Source organism: Fukomys damarensis, unplaced genomic scaffold, assembly GCF_012274545.1.
Source record: "Fukomys damarensis isolate Sample0158 unplaced genomic scaffold, DMR_v1.0_HiC HiC_scaffold_16, whole genome shotgun sequence".
NCBI classification, from domain to species: Eukaryota; Metazoa; Chordata; class Mammalia; order Rodentia; family Bathyergidae; genus Fukomys; species Fukomys damarensis.
In genome coordinates this window covers 10381074-10403527 of record NW_022900928.1, presented here as the reverse complement: position 1 = coordinate 10403527, position 22454 = coordinate 10381074, and the positions used below count along the sequence as shown (strand labels likewise).

At 45.1% G+C, this 22454-nt stretch overlaps 1 protein-coding gene across 1 annotated transcript in view; it reads left to right on the top strand.

Annotated features, from left to right (window-relative positions):
• Positions 1–22454, top strand: part of Nav2 (neuron navigator 2) — a 359199-nt gene that overhangs the window by 286982 nt on the left and 49763 nt on the right. The window contains exons 17-23 of the mRNA XM_033764074.1: positions 916–1207; positions 1852–2560; positions 5236–5703; positions 6189–6254; positions 7597–7641; positions 10052–10212; positions 11490–11678. Coding sequence (XP_033619965.1) covers positions 916–1207; positions 1852–2560; positions 5236–5703; positions 6189–6254; positions 7597–7641; positions 10052–10212; positions 11490–11678 — 1930 coding nt within the window. The remainder of the gene's footprint in view (positions 1–915; positions 1208–1851; positions 2561–5235; positions 5704–6188; positions 6255–7596; positions 7642–10051; positions 10213–11489; positions 11679–22454) is intronic.

The window sequence follows — 22454 nt, the reverse complement described above, 5'->3', positions numbered from 1 at the left end:
TGGTAGCAAGCGTGGTCCTAGTTTCCCAGAAGTGTTGCTGTCCTCTGCCCTGCTGTGCCTTGATCCTTCCCCTCCTGGTTTCCTCCTCCTGGCCTCTGCCTTTAGGGAGCCCCCAGAATATTCAAGTCTGGTCCCCTCTGTGCCTTTTGGCGTAGCCACCATTAGCCTCACACTTCTGTCCCCTCCTGGGTTCCTTGGCCAGCAGGTCAGGGGTCTCCCGAAGGAAGCTGGTTAATGATGTCCCTTGTCTGAACAGCTGCCCCGAGGGGAGCAAAGCAGGGGCATGTAAATGAGGCTGGGTGGGCGAGAACTGGACGGCATTTGAGGGTTTGTTCCCTCAGCCAGGCTCCCCTGGGCTCTCCTGATTTAGTGGAGTCAGCAGCTGCTCCTGCTTGCTTCCTTGCTTGCTTGCTTGCTTGCTTGCTTGCTTGGTATATTCGGCTGAGGCGCTGTGCTGGATCCAAAGATCCTTGCTGCCGGTGCAGGGATGAGAAGGCGGCAGAACAAAGGGAAATTCAAGGCTGGATGCTGGCTGGGGAGCAGGATGCTGCCTAGAGAGCTGTGCTGGTGAGAGCCAGCTGCCAGCTTGGAGGAGAGCTGGTGGCTAAATTCCCACCACATCTCATCTGTTCTGCCCGTCCTCCTGCCTACGGCTCCTTCCCTCTTCTTTCCTGGTTCTTTTGCTTCCCCCCACACCTTCTCTTCTGAGGACACATTTATGTTCTTTACTTTCCTTTGGAAAAAAACATCAGACTTTCTAACAACGTAGTCAGAGTTCAAGCATCCAAACTTTTGGAAAGTACGCGCCTTGTGTTCCCCTGACTCAGCGTAGTATCCTGGCATCGTTGCCTTTGGAGTCGGGGGCTCTCCAGCCTGGAGTTCAGGGAGAACTAACCGAAGGACTTTTGTCCACAGACTGATGCTGAGAAGCACTCGCAGGTGGAGAGGAATTCCCTGTGGTCTGGCGACGATGTCAAGAAATCCGACGGAGGGTCCGACAGCGGCATAAAGATGGAGCCGGGGGCCAAGTGGAGGCGGAACCCCTCGGACGTGTCCGACGAGTCAGACAAGAGCACATCAGGCAAGAAGAATCCAGTCATCTCGCAGACAGGCTCATGGCGGCGGGGCATGACGGCACAAGTGGGCATCACCATGCCACGGACGAAGCCATCCGCCCCAGCAAGTGCGCTGAAGACCCCAGGAACGGGTGAGTCCAGAGCCAAAACAGTGCAGGAGCAAGCACTTGCCATTATTGATTTTTTCCTTGGGCTTCTGCTCTGCTAGCAATCGACTTGCATGAGGGTTTACATCCCTTTTTCTGAGTGGAAACACATAAGGGTGTGAAAGGCAATTTAACCATTGGACGTGCCGGTCAGCTTAGCTGCTCGCTGGGCTGTTTAACCATATGAGGGGTGATGGTGACTACACACAGGGGCGTGTTGCTGTGCTGTGTTGTCTGTGATTTAGGAGCTGAGTGTAAAGAAGGGCAGGATGACTCCTTGGAAATGTTAGGGACAATCTTGTAGGGGACAGAGGGTAAAAGGTCAGTAAAAGGCAGAGTTGTTTTTGCCCTCAAGCATATCAGGAAAAATTATCTGGCATTGCTTTATCCTGGGTAAATCTAGATTGCTTTGCAAATGAGGAAAATCACTGACACCTCCTAAAAGGCTTACTGTGACAGCAGTAGACTAGATTATCTCGATAAAGAGCTCTTTTCCAGCCTCCCCAGGGTCCCGCCTCCCCTCCCCTTAGGAAAAAGTGAGCCTGCTCACCGGTATGGGGAGCGTCTTAGCCGACCTGGAGGGGCTGAGTTCTTGGATTAGCAAGTAAACTAGCTGATTTCTCGCTCAGGAAAAACAGATGATGCAAAGGTATCAGAGAAGGGAAAGCTTTCGCCCAAAGCCTCCCAAGTGAAGCGGTCCCCATCTGACGCAGGCCGCAGCAGTGGTGACGAATCCAAAAAGCCCCTGCCCAGCAGCTCCAGGACCCCCACCGCCAACGCCAACAGCTTTGGGTTCAAGAAGCAAAGTGGCTCGGTGGCCGGGCTGGCCATGATCACAGCCAGCGGGGCCACTGTCACCAGCAGATCAGCCACGCTGGGCAAGATCCCAAAGTCATCCGCGCTCGTGGGTCGGTCGAGCGGTCGAAAGACAAGCATGGACGGGACTCAGAATCAGGACGATGGGTATCTGTCTCTCAGTTCCCGGACAAACTTGCAGTACCGGAGTCTGCCGAGGCCCAGTAAGTCCAACAGCCGGAACGGGGCTGGGAACAGGTCTAGCACCAGCAGCATCGATTCCAACATCAGCAGCAAGTCAGCAGGCCTGCCCGTGCCCAAGCTGCGGGAGCCTTCGAAAACAGCCCTGGGCAGCTCCCTGCCAGGCCTGGTTAACCAGACAGACAAGGAGAAGGGTGTCTCTTCCGACAGTGAGAGCGTAGCTTCCTGTAACTCCGTGAAAGTGAACCCGGCTGCCCCGCCTGTGCCTGTGACAAGCTCAGCCCAAGCCGCCCTGCAGCCCGGGGCCAAATACCCGGATGTGGCCTCTCCCACCCTCCGAAGGTGAGTAGGTAAATGCGAGGTTCAGCCCGCAGCTGGGACCTGAGGAAGGACACCCTGGAGGAAGTATTTCCTTTTTCTTGGTGGAACCAACCTCTGTTTTTCCTGGGTATCAGTCGGGTAATGCTGCTCTGTCAGAAGTTTTATAGTTGGCAAGTTATTTTTTGGTGTTGGAATAAAAAACAAAGGTCTCTGGAATTAACCATCCTGAGTTCAGATCCCAGGTCCTTCTTCATTAGCTGCCATGTCACCTTTCTTAACAGCTCTGCCTCGGTTTCTCCTCTGTCAGATGGGCATGATGTTATTTTTCTGTGGGTTCTTATAAAAGTTAACCTTTGCAGCCGTCTGGCCTGTGAACACACTGTAAAATTTCGCCACTGTGCAAGATGAGGTCTTGATATCCTCTCAGATCAGGGCTACGAGTTCATGGGAAGCAGTTCATTTTTCCTGCTTCTGTTGGTAAGTCTGTGGCTAAGCTGCCTCATTGCAGTGGGCCGTGATCTTAGCCAGATCCATTTCTGAACCCCCCCACACACACTTTTTTATACTACATATATATTTCCAAATTAGTCTCTGAAATTTTAGCTTAAAAAAAACCCATAGGGTCTTTAGCAAAACTATCTCTAAAAGGGAGAAATTGATTTCCTATTTGCCCTAAAAAGGCATTATTTTCCCACATTGACACAGCTGGTGGGATTTCCTAATGTGGAAATGTGATTCTCTGGTTTTTCCATGTCTTTTCAATGCTGCCTGCTGTTGTTATCCCCTTATCCTTTGAACCATTCCCCCACTGCCGCCGAGTAGGGTAGAGGCTGTCCGGCCTTCCCAGGACATTTCTTATCCTAAGTCCCAGAGATAGAATATTAAGCAGTGAAAACATAGAAACTATATGCACATGCATCTATTGGGGGTTGAGCAGGAATGTTTGAAAAGACTTCAGAAGAAGCATTCCACATGAAAGGTATAATGAAGCTGTTCACTGTTCTTGTCCAGACTTGATTATTAGGATTTCAGTACTGATTCTTTTTTCCAGGGGGAAGGTCCTGCTGAACTGCTTTTTGTTGTTTTAACAGATTGCCTTGAAAATGGAAATTTTCACTGCTTCTTACCTCAAGTCTTGTAGGTCATATTTGGTATTATGGATTTCCTTTAGTAACAACAAAGGCACTTTCCTGGACCCCATGTCTAGCGCCTAGGGTATGTGAAAATGCAGGCAGCTCTTCAGGCTCTGCTGGGAGCAGCTCTCAGCAATTGTGGGTTCATCCCAGTGTTACGCAGCATGGACAAAGGAGAACTTAGCTAAAGTGTGCAGAGAACTCTACGTGATTTGAAGGGCTGACTGACAGGCAAAAGATGGGACTTATTTTTGTGTAGTTAAATGTAGCAGGATGAGGAACAGTTGCATCAAAGTCAGAAAGAAATGGGTCATACTTTGGCTTTCTAACAATTAAACAAGATTGGCAGTGGAGCAAGTTACTCTCTTAGTAGTGAGGCCCCTGTCACTGAGAGTATGCAAATGTTCAAAGCCAATATTCTACAACAGGATATTTTCTTCTTGGGTTGTCATCAGAAGAACAGTATTTCTCCTCTGTCACCACACTCCAGTGAGCATTGATCAATTGATTATATATTAGCTTGTTTACAGTGATTAGATTTGTAGGACTATTTGCAGATAGTAGAGGGAGACTTGGATTGCCTTGAGAATCTGGGTAACAGGCAGCATGCCTATCATAACCGTTTTGTCACTCTGGTATTTATTTCATCCTCTATTTTTTTTTTTTTTTTTTTTTATGGTACCGGGGATTGAACTCGGGTCCTTGCACTTGCAAGGCAGGCCACTGAACCACTGAGCTAAATCCCCGGCCCTTTCACCCTCTACTTCTGGTGGGTGGAATAATGCCTTTGTATTACTAGAACGTGGTCCACCCTCCAACTGTAAGCCAGTTCTACCATTCCACTGGGGAGCATTCTTTGTGCCATTCTGTGTCCCGTCCTGAGGGCACATTTTCAGTCAGGAGGAGAGGGAGGGTGACGCTATGTGGCATGTCTGTTTGTCTGTTGCAGAGACGTGGTTTGCACCCAGTGTGTCTGGTCTAATGTCTTGTGAACCCAGCAACCTTTCCGTGTGTGTCATTGGCGCATACAAGCTGTCTGGCTCTGAAAATGCGGCCTCTAGGTTGGCCCGTCTCCCGCTTGTAGGGATGCTTCTCCTGGGCTCCATTCACATCGAGACTCGTGATCCCAATTACTTGAGTTGTGTTTTGAAATCAAGGAAACCAAATCTCTTGAAATTAAGCGGCCTGAAGCTGAGTATCTGTTTTGGGTTTGCCTGGTGTCCTGGGCATGGAGATGATTTAGACAGATCTTCAGATGTTTCCTGGGCCAGGGCCATTCATAGGTAGTTGATTTCTAGGAAGAAAGGGAGTCAGGATCTTGGACCAGTGTGGAGAGGTCTGTAGGAAACTATTCTCCATCACCCTGTGGCTTAGAGAGCCTGGGGCTCAGTGGCAGCCTAGAACCTGAAGATAGCTCCCGAATTCAGGCCTCCTTCCGGGGCATCCCTTCCCACAGAGCACCTTCAGCCATTTCAGCAGGGAGGGCTGTGCCCACCTCCCTTTAATGGCCGGGCAGCCCTTGGCCCTGGTGTCCATCCCACACAACCCTTTCTGTCTTCACAGACTCTTTGGTGGGAAGCCTACCAAGCAAGTGCCCATCGCCACCACTGAAAACATGAAAAACTCGGTGGTCATCTCCAACCCTCATGCCACCATGACCCAGCAAGGCAACTTAGACTCCCCATCAGGCAGTGGCATCCTGAGCAATGGGAGCAGCAGCCCTCTCTACAGTAAGAACGTGGACCTCAACCAGTCTCCTCTAGCGTCCAGTCCCAGCTCAGTCCACTCGGGCCCTTCCAACAGCCTCACGTGGGGCACCACCGCCAGCAGCTCCTCGGTGGTCAGCAAGGATGGCCTGGGCTTCCAGTCAGTCAGCAGCCTGCACACCAGCTGCGAGTCCATTGACATCTCCCTCGGTAGCGGAGGGGGGCTGAGCCACAATTCCTCCATGGGCCTCCTCAGCTCCTCCAAGGATGACTCCCTGACGCCCTTTGTGCGAACCAACAGTGTGAAGACCACACTGTCGGAAAGGTTGGTGCTGGGCCCCTGGAAGACGCCCTTCCCAGAGTGCAGAGGTCGAGGCTAGGGACCCCAGGAGCTCACACGTCCTCCCCCGTGACAGCGTTTTGCTCTTTCCTCTTTCTTGGGGAAGCCAGTTTGGGGTGGAACTTACCTGGGCTCTGCTTCCCGTTATCATTCCTGTGGTTACTCTTGGTGCTTGGCACTGCTGGAAGTCTCTTGGGGGCAGATCTGTGCTACCACTGGAAATGGCATTCAGCCTTCGAAACCCTCCCGTTTACATTCAGTTTCTCCGACCTCCATTGGCTCCTTCTGTCCCCTCCCCTCGCAAAGTGTGCAAAGAGCCAGAAGCCATGCTCAGAGCCCTGGATTCTACTGTAGAAATTTCTGCACATGAAGGAGAAGGGCAGGATGTCAGGATGACTGTGAATGCCAGTGCCTCTCCTTTCTTCAGTCTAATATTCCTTCTCTTGTTTTCTACCTGCCCGGACTTCTAGCCCTCTCTCTTCCCCTGCTGCTAGCCCTAAGTTCTGCAGAAGTACTCTGCCCAGGAAACAGGACAGGTAATGACACCACAGACAAGGGGCTCTCCCAGCCTCTGGGACCCGCTACCCATGCGTTGTCAAGCCAGCTGTTTTGTGCGAGCCTGTTGGTCTGAGGCTTCCGCTTGTGTCTGTGGCTCTACTGTATTCTATGAACCCCCAGACATGCCAGTGGGGGGTTTGTTCTGCTGCCCACGAAAGCCCAGGGAGAGGTGGGGTTGGGCTGGCCCCTTCCTTTGGCTTGGGAAGGTCACTCAATCTCCATTGCTTGCCCTGGGTTGGCAGAAGCTCTCACTCGCATCTCCTGTGGCCTCCTGTGGCATGTTCCTGCCTTCCAGCTCCCTGCCCTTTCCTCCCCACCCCAGCCCAGAAATGCCTACCACCCACTGTGCAGCCTGCCCCCCTCCTCCATCTCCCCCTCCCCACACAGCTGGCTCTTCTCCCTTTCAAACTCCTTTCTTGCAATTTGGCTCGTTTCGTCTTGCAGACTTCTGTGTGTTTTGTGTGCCCGTATCCTGTGATGATCATGAGAAACACAGTGTGTGGAGTGTGGAGATTTCACAAACCTACAAGCTTGTGTTCGCCTACAACTGTGGGTGGACCTCAGAGATGGATGCTGACCTTAAATTTGTCGGGGGAGCCATAGCCTGGCCAAACATAACAAGCAGATGTTGTTTCATGCCAGAAAAAAAAAAAAATGGAAACCCTCTTCACCCCATCAACAGCAAAAACTGTCAGACTAACAAACTAAGCCTTGAAACCCTTGTTCTTTGCAAATCTGAATGCCTTGACTCTATCAGCCAACAAGTGGTAACATGCCTGACCCCAGCCAAGGGCTGAGCTCCTAGCTACGCCTTTGCTGGGCAGAAACAAGGAGAAATTGAGAGGGACCTGGAATTCACTTGTTACACATGAATTCCAAGTATGCAAACTGCTGGCCTCTTGAAATCCTCTGAGTCCCTTCTCCCTTTTGAAGCCATTTCCAGTGGCCTTTGGGGTGGGCCGGAGGTAGGGGTGCAGGGAGCCTGGCATCCCTCTCTTCGAGGAGCCCTAGAGGTGGTGCAGAGGTGTACAGCCTCAGTTTGGCTTTGAACCTGTGGAAAAGGAAGACTATTTGGGGTTGAGCGACTTGGGCCACCTGGTGACTTGGGTTAAAGTGTGCACTGGTGCCCGCTCAGGACGAGGCTGGGGTTCCGTTTGTGCTCCTGGATGTGGATGTGTTGCATGCATAGCTGGGTAAGAGAGCCGTCCCCGGTGGTGATGGGAGTCTCTCTCTTGGGAGCTCCCCAGCCTTCTCCCCTACCATTCCCTGCTTCCCTGGTGCTTCCCTGAAGTTCTTGTTTTTGTTTTAACTTTCCTACAGTGACCCGCACCTTGATAGGAACACTTTGCCTAAGAAAGGACTCAGGTATCTGTCTCCTTGCACCCACGCCACCTATTGTGGCCTTGGAGCTTGGCTGTGTGGCTCTCTCATGGCTGATGGGGGGTGGGGGCTGGGCTGGGCTGGGGTCCCTGCTTTGGCCACTGCAGGAAGATTCTGGATGACAGCTCCCCTGCTCTCATCTCTCCATTTGTGGCTTATTTGCGCTTGAGCGGGGGCTGTGCTTTTTCTGGCTTGGTATGATAAAACCATCTCATGAAAAATATCCCCAGGCAAGCCCAGGGAACAGTCATTGCTGATGGGGTGGGGGGCTGGGGCTGTCGTCTCTGGGCACTCACCATGACCATCCTGTTCACATGGCTGGCTTCCAACACACAGGTTGTGACTTGCAGCATGCTGATTTGTTAGCTGGGAGGAGAGCACAGAAGGAGAGGAGCCTCTCCTCCAACTTCGATATATATGGCTTTTGGGATACCTTGCACCTACTTGTCTAAATCTTCTCTCTGGCCACTGGGTCGACTTCCTCCCATTCGTAGGAAGTCATGACTTGGGCTCGGATCTGGTGCTCAGACTGGGGAAACAGAATGCTCCAAGTCACCACTGTGCATACCACCCACATCACGTTGCCACCAGGAGGAACCTTGGTTTGCTAACCGTCCCTGTGGTCTTACTGTCCTACGGTGGCCGCTGTCATCTCTTCCTGCTTTCTAAACACCCCATTCTCTGTAGCATTGGCTTCACCTTGCACTCAGCATTAAGTGCTTCCCGTGTAAAATGGAACTTGGAATGAAATGTTTCGTGGCTGTCGTGTGTGTCTGTGGTTAATAACCCACACCTTTTAAGACTGAGAGTGTTTTGAACAGTAACTTGAGGTAGGTATTGATGCTTCCTTTCAGCAGAAGCTCTGAGAAAAATAAGAAGTAAACCTAAGAAGAAAAATGTAAAATTTGCCAGCCAGGATCTCTCACCAGAGGGAATTCAACACGGTGGGCTCCAAGTTGGCCAGGCCTTTTGTACCTGAGAGTTTGTTTCATAGCCAGGCATGGTGGCACACACCTGTAGTAATCCCAGCACTCCGGAGGCTGAGGCAGGAGGGTCATGAGCTCAAGACAGCCTGGACTATGTAATGAGACCCTGTCTCAAAAAGATAGCAACCAGAAATAAAAAGAGTTTGCACTGTGCTTCTGAGCGCAGCTTGTCAGCAACCATGATGAATACTTAAATGATGTTATGGGTTGGTTATGGGATGCCACTCCTAATACAGGTTTGATTTCAATGCCTCCCAGTTGCCCCAACAGGAAGATAGGTTCTTGGTATTGATATTTTGGGATGAGTTATAGATTTCTTTCTCTATCAAAGCTATCAAAATTATGTAGCTCTGACTTCTTAAAATTGGTTTTTAAAAAGTTCAGGGGCTGGGGATTTAGCTCAGTGGTTCCGCCGCCTGCCTTGCAAGGGCAAGGTCCTGAGTTCGATCCCTGGCACCAAAAAAGAAAAAAAAAAAGTTTAGAATAGGGATCTGTGACATGCAATGAACTTTCAGCCAATAGGTAAAGCTCAAAAAAAGTTGCATGTCTATCAGTGCTAGTGAAAATGGAAGAAACATTTCTGTTCCCTGTCACTGTAACTCTCTCTGTCCAGCTCACTCCCTTCACACCCACATATCCAAAAGCAACACACCAACAAGATCTTTTTGAGCCAAAGGAATTCTTCTAGTAACCGAAGTATGTAGTCGAAGGATCCTCTGGCCACTTGGGCACATCAGAAATTCCAGGTGCCGCTGGTGGCATTGTAAAAGAGAGAGGGTCAGTTTGGGAATCAGATGAACATAGCCTAAAACCTCAGCTCTGAATGCAGAAGAGGGTGCTAAGAGTCCTCATGCAAAGCCCAGTCGTGTGGGCTTCCTTTCCCGAAGACCGGTTCATGCTCCATTGTGGCCCTGTGGGCCCCCGCACCCACCCCGCCATGTCCCTTCTCATATCCGCACTGCACTGCGCTGTGACTCACGGCTGCTTGCCCGTGCTACAGAGTGCACATGCCAGGAGTGACCTCATCAAAACTTCCTCGAAGCTCTGACAGCAGCTCCTTCTGTTGCTCCACTGCCGTCAGGGTGGAGGCTCTGATGTGGCACCACCCTGAAGGGACATGTTACAGCTACGCCCAGCGGCACGTTACCCACCTTCCCCCCTCAGGTCTTCCCTCCAAACTGAAAGGATTTAGGATCCCCCCGCACCCCCAAATGCAGCCAAGGAACAAATGAACCAAAAAAGAGATTTGAGAAACTTTGTAAGTTTCAGGGCGTGTAGTGATGTGATTTTTTTTTTTCTTAAGATCATCGTCAGGTGTATATTTTCTTTTTAAGTCTGTGTCCTTTGCTCCATGGAGCTGGTTGTCGTGCCAGTCGAGGTTCATTGCAGCCTGGCCTCTGTGTGTCCAGGTACACCCCCACCTCCCAGCTACGCACGCAGGAAGACGCAAAAGAATGGTTACGGTCCCACTCCGCTGGAGGCCTCCAGGACACCGCTGCTAATTCCCCCTTTTCCTCTGGCTCCAGTGTGACCTCGCCTTCTGGAACAAGATTCAACTTTTCCCAGCTTGGTGAGTAGCCGCTGGGTCAGTCCCCCGGGGTAGAGGATATCTTGGGTTTGGAAACAGACATGATCAGATAGACATGCTCACATCTCTTCTGGACCTGATCAGCTCTCAGCGGTGGAGCTGTATTCTAGGAGATGGGTAGTCACAGAAATAGAGAAGGTAGCAAAGGTTTTGGCTCTCTAATAATTTTCTGTCTGTGGTTGGTATAGGTAAGGTTATATAACAAGGAGTAAAACATCCCGTTCTCTTGAGGAGACTGCAAGCTTTATTAAGCGTCATCCTGGCTTTAGGGAGCTGGAAATAGAAGTGAAGTTTTACTAAGCAGTATTCTTGGAAATGCCTGCTATTAATATGATGTTTTGACTGACCTAGTGGACAAGGAAAAGAATCTGAAAAACAGTCCTTACGTACGCTGGTGGATTCATAGTGAAGGAGACACACCCACGCAGACCCGTACAACGGGGTAAAACAGGACGGTCCAAAGCTTCATAGCAAACAGTGTGAACATGGAATAAGCCAAAAGTGAATGAGAAGGAAGGTTGCTGCATTATTGGCAGAGGTGCCACGAAGGATAGGAAAGGATCATCTCTTGCAGTCTTGCCTCTGGGGCTGTAGCGTTTTGTGAACATTGGGAGTAACAGATCAGAGTCTCTGAGGCAGTTGTGGCTTACAATCAAGTGAGGCTTAGTTCTTCATTTTTGATGAACAAAGTGGGTATTTCCAGGAATTCGTGCTATTACCATCGTGGTGTGTGTTGAGAAAGCTGGATTCGGCTCAGGTCTGTGTGCCCCTCACTCGGAGGCTCTTTTTGCGCGTTGTGGCTGAACCTTCCTGGCAGAGGCGGCGAGACCTGTGTGCGCCTTGTTCTTTCCCAGCGGTAACTCTTCGCAGCGAGATTCCTGTCACGCACAAATGCTTCCCGTCTGATCAAAAGGCTCGTAGGACTATTTTGGGCTTTTGGCTGTGGAGAGAGCCGTTCCAGATGAGCCCGGGAGTCATTAGCTCATGCCTGGAAGGTGACACTGGCTTGTCTGGACGTGCCAAGCTGGAACGCCGAAGCCCGGAGCCTGGTTGGGAGCTGACCCGCCTTCCCTCCCATATTTTTAGCTCCGAGTGTGTAACTCAAATGCTGATGCGACTACCTTGGAGCGAACAGACAGGGAGAGAGGAGTTGGCAGGAATGCGTACGGCTGGCGATAAACAGCCTCCTCTTTGTCCCCATCTGGGGTTTGAACGGAGACGCGCGTTTCCGCCATTTGATTCCATTCCTTTCGTTCCAGCGAGTCCCACCACTGTCACCCAGATGAGCCTGTCCAACCCCACCATGCTGCGGACCCACAGCCTGTCCAATGCGGACGGGCAGTACGACCCGTACACCGACAGCCGCTTCCGGAACAGCTCCATGTCCCTGGATGAGAAGAGCAGGACCATGAGCCGCTCGGGCTCCTTCCGGGATGGCTTTGAAGAAGGTAAGGAAGGAGATCTGAGTCTCTCCCTGTGAGCGTCTCCCTGTCTCCCCATCCTCTGGTGGTCAGCAGGACTGGCCCTTAGCTGACCAGCCAGGATGTGGGTCATGGCTTCTGGTGAGGCTTGGCCACTAGCTCTCCGCTTGGCAGCAAGTGTTTTTGGAGAATTTCTTCCCTGGGCTGAGTGGCTATGCCGCTTATTCCAGAATTTTCTCTCTTCCCAGGCATCGGTGTTTGTTTATTTGTTTGTTTGGTTGGTTGGTTGCATTGGTTTTTTTGAGACAGAGTCTTGCTGCAGCCCAGGATGGCCTTGAACTCACTATGTAGCCCAGGTTGGCCTTGAACTTCCAGCAACCCTCCTGCCCCAGCCTCCCGAGTGCTGGGGGTTATGGGAATGCACTACCACACTTGACTGTGTATTCACTTTTGTCTTTTTCTTCCTTTGCTTGCCAACTGGGAATATCTTGGGTTGGATTTTTAGATTTGATTCATTCTGATCAGAATTGTGGGAGAAAAGTTCCGTGGGCTGCTTTGTTAGCCACCCTTGTAACTTTGCTCCTTCCACTGAGGTGTGACTGAGGACAAGCAGCCAAAATGCTTTGGGTGACATCACCGCCATACTCCCAAAGATCAGGCTCACAGGACATCGAAAGCATCTTCCCTGGCCAGGGATTGAGAACCAAAGCGAGACTAGCGGAGTTTGAATTCCAGCTTTGTGACTTTAGATATATGCTCTTGGACAAGTTGCTTCAAGTTTCTGTTTGTTTGGTTTTTTGTCCCTTGTTTTACTGGTAAAATTCGAGTAATAATAGTATTCAGCTTGCAGAATTATAAAAATCAGATGAGATAACGTGTGTGAATGTTAACACGGTACAGTACACTGTGACATGCCACGACTTGTAGGCACAGCATCAGGGTGGGGCTCCTGGCAGCTCAGTCTCCAGCCTGTGCCTCGTGGCCAATGACAGACAGAATGTAGGGGTGATTTCCCTCTGTTCCCCTTCCCTGTGAGAGTGGAGCAATGTGCCCAGCATCCTCTCAACAGAAAGAGCAAACACACTTATGATTGTTTGGAAGTTCCAAGTCAAAGGGAGAGAAATCACAAGCTACAGGCATCTACTTTTGCCTAATGGCCTTTGTTTTTAAAACAAAAGTTTGTTTTTTTAAGTTTGTTGGTACAGTCTAGGTATACAGTACAGTTACATTCATCATTGGGATCTTGTACCTTTACAGGACTCACCTTGGTTCTTATTTTTCGCCATTCCCTAGCCCTCCCTTCACCCCATCCACCCTTCCCTGTTTTCAAAGACATTGTTTCCATGTTTTCCTTTTTCACATATTGTTTTTCTTTTCCCTTGTTACCTTTCTTCCACCCCTCCCACTTCCTCTGCTCTTTTAGACCTTTTCTTCCTATTATACAATATCAGTTATACATTTTGTTCTTTATTTACACTTTTAGTTTTTCACACCAGAGAAACTATTTGGTATTTACACATGTGTGTCTTATTAATTTCACCTAAGAGTATGGCCTCTATGTGCATCTACTTAGCTATAAATGTCTCTACTTTATCACTCTTTATAGCAGAATAGTACTCCATTTTATTACACACAACACACACACACACACACACACACACACACAAACTCTTCTTTATCCAGTCTCTAGTTAATGGGCAATTGGGCTATCTCCAAGTTTTAGCTATTATAAACTCTGCCATTAAAAATTTGGTTGAGCGTATATTGCTGTGGTATGATTGTTTTGATTTTGGGGGGAAGATACCCAGCAGAGAAATAGCTGGGTCACATGGGACTTCTAATCCTAGTTGTTTGAGGTATCTCCTCATTGATTTCCCGTGGTTGCCCCAGTCTGCACTCCCACCAACAATGAAGGAAAGGTTCCTAGCTCTCCACATCCCTGCCAGCATGTGTTACTGGTTGACTTCTTGTTAGCAGCCATTCTCTCTGGGGTGAGGTGGAGTCTCAGTGCTGCTTTCATTTGCATCTCTTCAATGACCAGTGATGTTGAACACTTTTTCATATGTTTGCTGCTTTTACTTTTTTTTTCTGAGAAGTGTCTGTTCATTTCAGATGCCCATTTATGAATTGGGTCTTTATATTTGGGGGGGGTTGATTTTTTTGAGTTCTTTATATATTCTAGATAGTAGACCTATGTCTGAGGAGCAGCTGTAAAAAAATTTTCCCACATTGTGAGATGTCTCTTAGCTTTGCTTGTGATTTCTCTGGCAGTGCAGAAATTATATTTAAAAAGATGAAATCCCAGTTGTTGATTCTTTGTGCTAGTTCCCATTCCACTGAGGATCTGTTGCAGCATATTGTTGGATTTTGCTTCTTTATCCGTTCTGCCAGTCTGTTTCTATTTATTGGTGAATTGAGGCCATTGACATTAATGGTTATAACTGATATGTATTGACTTGTCATTGTCATGTTATTTTCCTGTTTTTGGTTCTTTTTTTATTTTTCTCCCTTTCCCTTTAAATTCTTGCTTATTGGATTTGCTCTATTGGGCCTCATGCAGTTGTGACCTTCATTGTCTTTTTCTAGGATATTTTTGAAAATTGTTTGGAGTGCTGGTTTGGTATTCATGCAGTTTCTCAGGTGTTCTTTGTCATGAAAGTATCTTATTTCTCTATCAACTTTGGAATTTAGTTTTGCAGAATAGATCAGCCTAGTTTGGAGTTTGTTTTCTTTTAAAGCTTGAAATACGTCACTCTAGGCCCTCCTTGACTTGAGGGTTTGTGTTGAAAAGACTCTTGTGATTCTGATGGGCTTTCCTTTGCATGTAATTTATTTCTTTTCTCTAACTGCTTGTAGTAATTTGTACTTCTGTTGGGTTTCTGAGATCTTGATTATTATATGTTGAGGTATAGATTTTTTTTTATTATAACTAGTTGGAGTCTTATATGCCTCACTTATCTGTATGTCAAGTTCTTTTACTCTGGGAAGTTTTCTGCTATTGTTTTCTGTGAACAAGTTTTTTTTTTTATGTCATTTGTGCTTTCTCCTGCTTTTTCTTGGATTCCTATTAATCTTATATTATTCTTCTTTGCATTATCTAGGAGCTATTGGATTGATTTCTCCTGGTCCCTTACTATTTTTAAGAGATCTCTCTTTTCATGGTCACTGACCGCCATCCTATCTTCTGTATCTAATATTCTGACTTCTGATTGGGTAGTCTGCTATATATACTTTTTTGGGGGGTGCTGGGGATCGAACTCAGGACCTTGCACTTGCAAGGCAGGTGGCGGCACCATTGAGCTAAATCCCCAGCCACTTTGTATACTTTTTTTTTAATTAAAGATTGCAAAGATACATGATAACAAGAAATGAAGATACTAAATAAAAATTTCAAATATACATATATATGACAGCAAAAAAAGGATATGAAATAAACAAGAATTTATGTAACACAGACTAATTGAAATACATTAGTTTGATATGATCTTCAAACATTATGTCCTTTCTCATTTTCTTATAATATTTTTGAAATAATGTAATTATAAATAAAACAAAGTTACATATTATAGTTGAGAAACTGTCCTCAAAATTTTATGATTCATAAACTCCTTGGTTTAATTAATTGATAAATATCATATACTTGTTGATTGTACCACTTACATTTTCTAACAAAACTTCCCACAGAAAAAAATATACTTATATTTGAAATCCAAAAGCAACTAAAAAAATTCACATTTTTAAGATCAGATTTTTCTGTTTCTATTTTATTATATCCCATACTTATTTTTATTATATTTTTATAAGCATAATGATAGAATTTAACACCAATAGATATGTAATATTCTTCCCAAACGAATGACTATGAAGTCAAGCATGTAATTTAAAGAAATCATAAGGTTGCCAGAGAAACTATCAATATGCCAAATGTGCACAGTCCTACCACATTCATGCCATGTTTCTCATTTAGTAGTGCACACACATATGTAAAAACATACCCCCCACACATTTACACAATGCATGTTTTCTACAATACAATATATACTTAGGTACAATAAAAATAGAATGCAGTGATGTGTGGAATGTTGGTGATTTGTATAATTTGAGAAAAAACAAATATCATCTTTGAAGGAGTTGGAGAATTTGTAATATGTATCAGATACTAAATGATATTCATGATTAAGTATAGTTATAATAAAATTTACTTAAAATTAATATTCATCATCAGCAAAAAATAAGTACAAAGATATATTGATAACATAACAACATTTATCTTAACAAATTTCCAACCAAACAAGCTGCAGTGACAGAAAAGGAAGTTTGTAGAAAGCAGAGATGAAAGAGGAAAATGACAGATGGGCCTTAATACTTTTCATACTACTCATATATACAGATTTCATAAATTCTCAAATAAAAAAGCAAAGAAAATGAGAACCAAAATAACTCATCAATTTGGTAGACCAACATATACAGACAAGGATTAATGTATTGATAAATTTTAAAAATATGAAATGTAAATCCTGAGGTTTAGCTCAATAGGGCTGCACCTGCCCAGCCAGAACAATGTGCCAAATTTAATCCCCATCATCAGAGGAAGAAAAAGAAAAAGGAAAAAAAGAAGAAAAGAGAAAAAAAAGCATATATACTTTCTGACATACTCAATAAATTAAAAATAAATTATTTGTTATCTCTTCCTCTTGAATTGTTCCCTTCACAAGGATCTAGTGAGCTTCTTTGTCTCTTTCAATCAGTTTAAGTTTGAAACTTACTTTGCGAATAAGATTGCTACCCCTGCTTTTTTTTTTTTTTTGGCAGGGGAGCTCCTGTTACATGAAGAAGTTTTCTGTCCTTTCACTTTCAGTCTGTGGGCTTCTTTTTACACTAGATGTGTCTTGTATACAACATATTATTGGATCTTGCTTCTTAATCCATTCTGCTGCTCTATTTCTCTTGATTGGTGAATTGAGGCCATAAATATTGATGGTTATAACCAATATGTACTAACTTATTATTATCATTTTTTTTCACCTTCTCCTTTTAGTTTCTTGGCTTACCTATTTGATTTGTTCTGTTGGGCTTCATTGTGTTGTTACCTTCATTGTCTTTTTCTAGGATATTGTTTAGAATTCGTTGTAGTGCTGGTTTGATATTCATAAAGTTTCTCAGGTATTCTTTGTCCTGGAAATATCTTATTTCCCCATCCATTTTAAAAGAAAGTTTTGCAGGATACATCAGTCTAGGTTGGAAGTTGTCTTTTTTTAGTACTTGAACTATCTCATTCCAGGCCAGGCGCTCCTTAACCAAAGGGTTTGTATTGAAAAATCTGCTGTAATTCTGATAGGCTTTCATTTGCATGTAAGTTGTTTCTTGTCTCTTACTGCGTATAGTATTTTGTTCTTCTGTTGGGTTTGTGGGATCTTGATTATTATGTGTCTAGGTGTAGATTGTTTTTTTATCACGGCTAGTTGGAGTCCTATATGCCTCAATTATCTGTATGTCAAATTCTTCCCCTCTATGTGGGAAGTTTTCTATAATTCTGTGAACAGCTTTTTAAAGTCATTTACGTTTTCTCCTACTACTTCTTGAATTCCTATCAATCTTATGTTATTCTTCTTAGTATCATCTAAGAGTTGTTGTATCAATTTCTCATGATCCCCTACTGTTTTTAAGAGACCTCTCTTTTCACAGTCACTGACTGCAATTTTATCTTCTATATCTGAGATTCTATCTTCGGACTCTTTTATTCTTTTGTGCACACTCTCAATGGAGTTTCTAATCTCCTGGATATCTGTTTGAATCTGTCCTATGGATTCCATTTCTTTCTTGTATTGAGCATTTATTGTTTCCAATTCTTTCTTATGCTGGGCATTCATGGCTTCTATCATGGTCCTGAGCTCATCTATTTTCCTCTCAGTTTCTGTTCTAGAGTCACGAATTATAACTTTCATTTTGCTTGTCATCTCTATGATTATCTGGGAAATTACTTCTGTTCTATATTTCTCTAGAGCCTGATTGATCAGCTTTGTTACTTCCTGTGCTTTGAGTTCAGGGTGTCCTGATGATTCACTATTAGACTTTTCATCCTCATTTGCCCCACTATTTGCCATTGGTGAACTGGAAGTCTGTCCCTGTATCTTGCTTAAGAGTTTTCTCATTTTTACTATTGTTGTTGGGTTATCCTTAGTTTTTAACCTTTAGATTATTACTTAAATCTTCCTGATACTGTTGGGCTTCACCCCATGGGTTTCTAATGACTCAGACATTCTCATTTTCATCATACTGAAGAAAACAGCTCATTTAATCAATCACAATCCTTTATCCTAATTGATACAATCAGCACCACAATATAATGAAGCACAATTTGCAAATTGACCACCACCTATGGTAATCATCAATCTATCACCTTCAAACCATGTAAATTTAATTAAGATCAAGAACCAATCCAAAATATGCTTACAGTAAATAAACTTTTCAATGAGGATATTTACCATTTACAATGGGGGATTAAAACAAAGTTCAGACAAGAGAAGTAGATAAATATAAGAATTAGAGAAGGTTTCATCTGAAGCCAAAAGATGTAGAATGACCAGACAATCATCAGGAAGTTGTTAAATTCAAAAAGAACAAACAAAATAGAAATATAGTAACCCTTGAGTGAGGTAGAATAACATAAGAAAAGAACATAAAGAAAAGAGAAAAAAATAATAAAAGAAGAAATCTGAATTAGGACAAGAGCAGAAACAAAAAGAGAGATGAGGAATACTATAGTGGAGTAAGAGACTGAGTTAGAGAAAGAAAACAAAAAGAAAAAAAAAGAATTTGCAGAGTAGGATAAAAAAAGAAAAATGAGTTTAAAGGGCCTCTTTCAGACTATATCACTAAATGTCATAATATACAATATGTGCTGCCATTTGCAGAGCCAAGTCCCCTGATCTCAGCTAGCTGGTGGCAGAACCCCACAAAGCAGACTGAGCTCGGGCTGCAAGGCCCAGATTGAGTTCCCCAACCTCCTAAAGGGTTGAGCTCCACTCAGTTGTGCTATAAGTTTCCCCCACCACTTTAAAGATGTTCAAAGTTAAAAGTGCCAGAAAATACTCTTTATGACCACCTCTGCCTCTACAGAGTAGGTCCAAAGACTGGTACAATCAGGAGGTCTAAAAGCACGAGGGGGAAGGTTTGGGAGGGCTCGGGGGTGCCCGCACGGCTACCTTTCTAGCGCTAAAGATGGCGGCAGCGGTGCCAGCAGGGGAGGGTGTGGCCGAGAAGACCCTCTGGTGCTGAAGATCGCAGGAATGCCTCGGGGAGGGCACAGCCGAGAAGACCCTCTGCTGTGTATACTTTTAATAGAGTTATTAATCTCTGGATATCAGTTTGAATCTGTTTCATGGATTCCATATCTTTCTTATGTTGGGCCTTCATGGTTTCCATTTCTTTCCTCTGCTGAGCATTTGTGGCTTTTATCATGGTCCTGAACTCATCTATTTTTTTTTTAATCTGTTTGTGTTCTAGAGTTTATAATCATGTCTTTTATCTGGGAAATTATTTCTGTTTTCAATATTTCTAGAACCTCATTCACTTGTTTTTTTACTTCCTGTGCTATCAGTTCAGGTTGTCCCATGTGGTTGATTATGAGACTTTTCCATCTCGTTTCCCCCATAATTTGCCTTTGGCAAGCTGGAAGACTGTGTCTTGTTTAAATGTCTTTTCATTTCTATTATGCTTGTTGGTACAGTCCTTGGTTTAATTCCTGAGTTGATACTTTGATATTACTTATTGTAGGTATCTTTGTTGCTTGTATTTAGAACCCTTAAGGAATGATTGCTTCTCAGAGGTGTCTTCCAGATATAGCTGGTCTTTAGAATTTGAGTCTCTAATAACTCTGGGGCAATCTCATTCATTATGCCAGGAAAGATAACTGATTAGATCAATCACATCACTAGCCCAAGTGATACAATCAGCAACAACAGTAGAATCAAACACAGCTTAGAAAATGACAACTTGTGGTGGTTTATTAGTCTGTCACCTTTAACCATGTGAAATAAAATGAAATCAAAGACTAGCCCAAAATATGTTTATAATGAATAAACAAATCATTATGGTGACTTTAACCTTCAGGATGGGGACTTAGGCGTAAGGCCCTGTTACTGTTCTTTACTTCTGCTCTAGTTCAGGGCAATGGCCTTTAAGAACCCCTGTGCCTCTGAAGTGTAGATGAAGAGCAGGTGTAGCCAGGAAGCCAGAGAGGTATTGCTCCCTGGCCAATCATAGTTAATCTTGTTGGCGATGTAATGCCCTCCCCACTGTTACATGCATGGTTTGCATCTAGTGACATCGAAGGGCAGGCACAAGTCTGTAAGTCCAAACATGGGATACCGCAGGGACAGGATGGAGAGGGAGGGCCTGAGCTGCGGAAGGAGGAATTTCGATTTAATAGCTAAAAGTTAAAGTTATAGGGCCAGGGATTTAGCTCAGTGGCACCCTGCCTGCCTCAAAAGCACAAGATCCTAAGTTCAATTCTGGGTACCCCCCCCCAAAAAAAATATATATATAGCTATAACCATAGATCAATAAGAGTGAAGGATATGTTCATCCTAGAGGGAGGGAGGACGCAGTGTGTCTCTAGTCTTTTTCCAGTCTGTGTGCTAGCCACGGCCACAGGGGCTCCCCCAACTTCCCTGGTGACAAGTTGTATATGGAGTTTGTCCTGGGCTGTGTCCCTCTTCTTGGCCGTGCGCGTACTTGAGTGTGGAAACGTGTCCAAACATGCATACTCCACCACATCAAGGTCTGGGCCATTGTATCATCAGATAGCTTTGTTTATTCCTCCTGGAATCCAGCTGTCAGGTAGCTCAGCTGGGGCATCTGGGGTGTCACAAGTGGCACCCATAAAAAGCTGTTGCCCACAAGAAGTATCTAGACTTCTGTGAACTGAAGCTCAGAGGTAAAATCCAGGGTTGGGGGAAGAGGTGAGGCCTACTGTACTGGAGCATGTCACATTTTCCTGTTTTGAGAAGTTCGGTATCCAGTTGATGTTTAGCTCTTCCAAGGCTGTTACATTATAAAACCAGAGCTTGTGTAATTAGGGCCTTTAAATTCCTCTGAGTGAAGCCTTTTTTTTTGTTTTTTCCTTCTGAATTGACAAACTCGTAGGGCTGCAGGAACAGTTGAGAAGAAGTTCACATTTCACATTTGGACCAAAATAGAACCTCTTTACAATAGTCCATTAGGTGTATTGTACGCTGTAAGGCAAGATAGAAACTTAGGAAGAATTAGCACAAGTATTTGTAGGAGGCTATTGTGCAACTTAATTAGTACTTTCCATTTTGAAGGAAGTGGGATCCATAAATATGTAAATGGAGTGCGGGCCTGGCCTAGATGCAGACATTCGGTGTTACATCAGGTACATGATTTCCGTCTGATACATTATGCAACCTTAAAGTCAACTTTAGGAGCATGCACTTTGAGGAATGCTTGAGGCATTTGTCAAGTAGGTCTTTGGAGAAAAAAGTCCTGTGACTAAGGTTCATTGAGAGCTGGTGCGGAAGTGAAACACCGAAATGCCATCCTATCTGTTTCCATGGAATCCAGAAGCAACTTAGTCATAAGGGAAGCCTGTCCTGCGGTGCACTTGACTTCCAAGCCCCTGAGTTCTGGCTGCTTCAAATCCTGGCACCTCCACAGTTAGCCCTCTGACTCCGGGGAGGGGACTTGGTCCTGCAGCCTGTTTCCAGTTCACTAAAAGGTGAAAAATAATTGTAACTGCTTCAGGGGATTGAAGTGAAGGCTAGGTGAGATTAGTGCTACAAAGCATTTAGCAAATAACTCTGAGAGGGGCTTATTGCAAGCACTCAGTCATGGTAGCTATTGTTGTAATTGTCTTCTTATGTCCTTCTTCCCAAGGGCTATTATCATTGGTATTTTTTCTCATGACAAAATTGAGGCAGAAGTGACCTTGGGGCACAAAGAAGTCCTAAGTCTCCTGATTCTTATGCCTGTGCACTCAATCCTGTCTTCACATTCAGTTCAGCTGGGCTTGTAAAACTTTTTGAGCTGGGAGCATAGTGGTGCATGCTTGTGATCCCAGCTACTTGGGATAGTGAGACAGGAGAATCACAAGTTCCAGGCCAGTCTGCACAACATAATGAGATACTTTCTCAAAATAAAATAAATAAAAAGAGGGCTGGGGCTGGGGATGTAGCTCAATGCAAGAACAATCCTCGATTGCATCTCCAGTAGTTTAAAAACATTTTTTAACTCTTTGGAGGCAAACTCTGACGTTTGTCCTTGTGTCCTCTGCTCTGTCATGCTTTCTTTGCTGGTGGAGAGGCTGCACAGTCCCTAGCTATCATCCCAGCTGTGGACCAAGAGAGAGGGAGAGATGTCTAGATGCCCATCTGTCTCTTCCCGATATCCCTGTGTGCTTGGCCACATCACTGGACACCACTCAGACACTGATTCGCTTGTTTGTTAATGAAGGATAGGAACTGGGTTTTTGGATTTTTACCTACCGATTCTCTATGATGAGGAGGATCACACCAAACAACAGTGTTGTGAGACTGTGCTTTAATTAGTGTTTTAATTCTAAAACCATGGATGTCAGAAGCACTCGGTAGCCTAACTGAAATACGCCCAGTTGTTCCATTCTGCCTGGCGGTTCTACAGCTACCCAAAGTATCCTTCTTCTAAACATCAGTCTTGGCTTGTGCCTGACTAATGACGTGAAAGTATTGGGAAAACTTTCAGAAACATATCCCAAGACTTAAAAAAAAAAAGATCCCTGAAATCAGTACTCAAGTATTCGAGAGC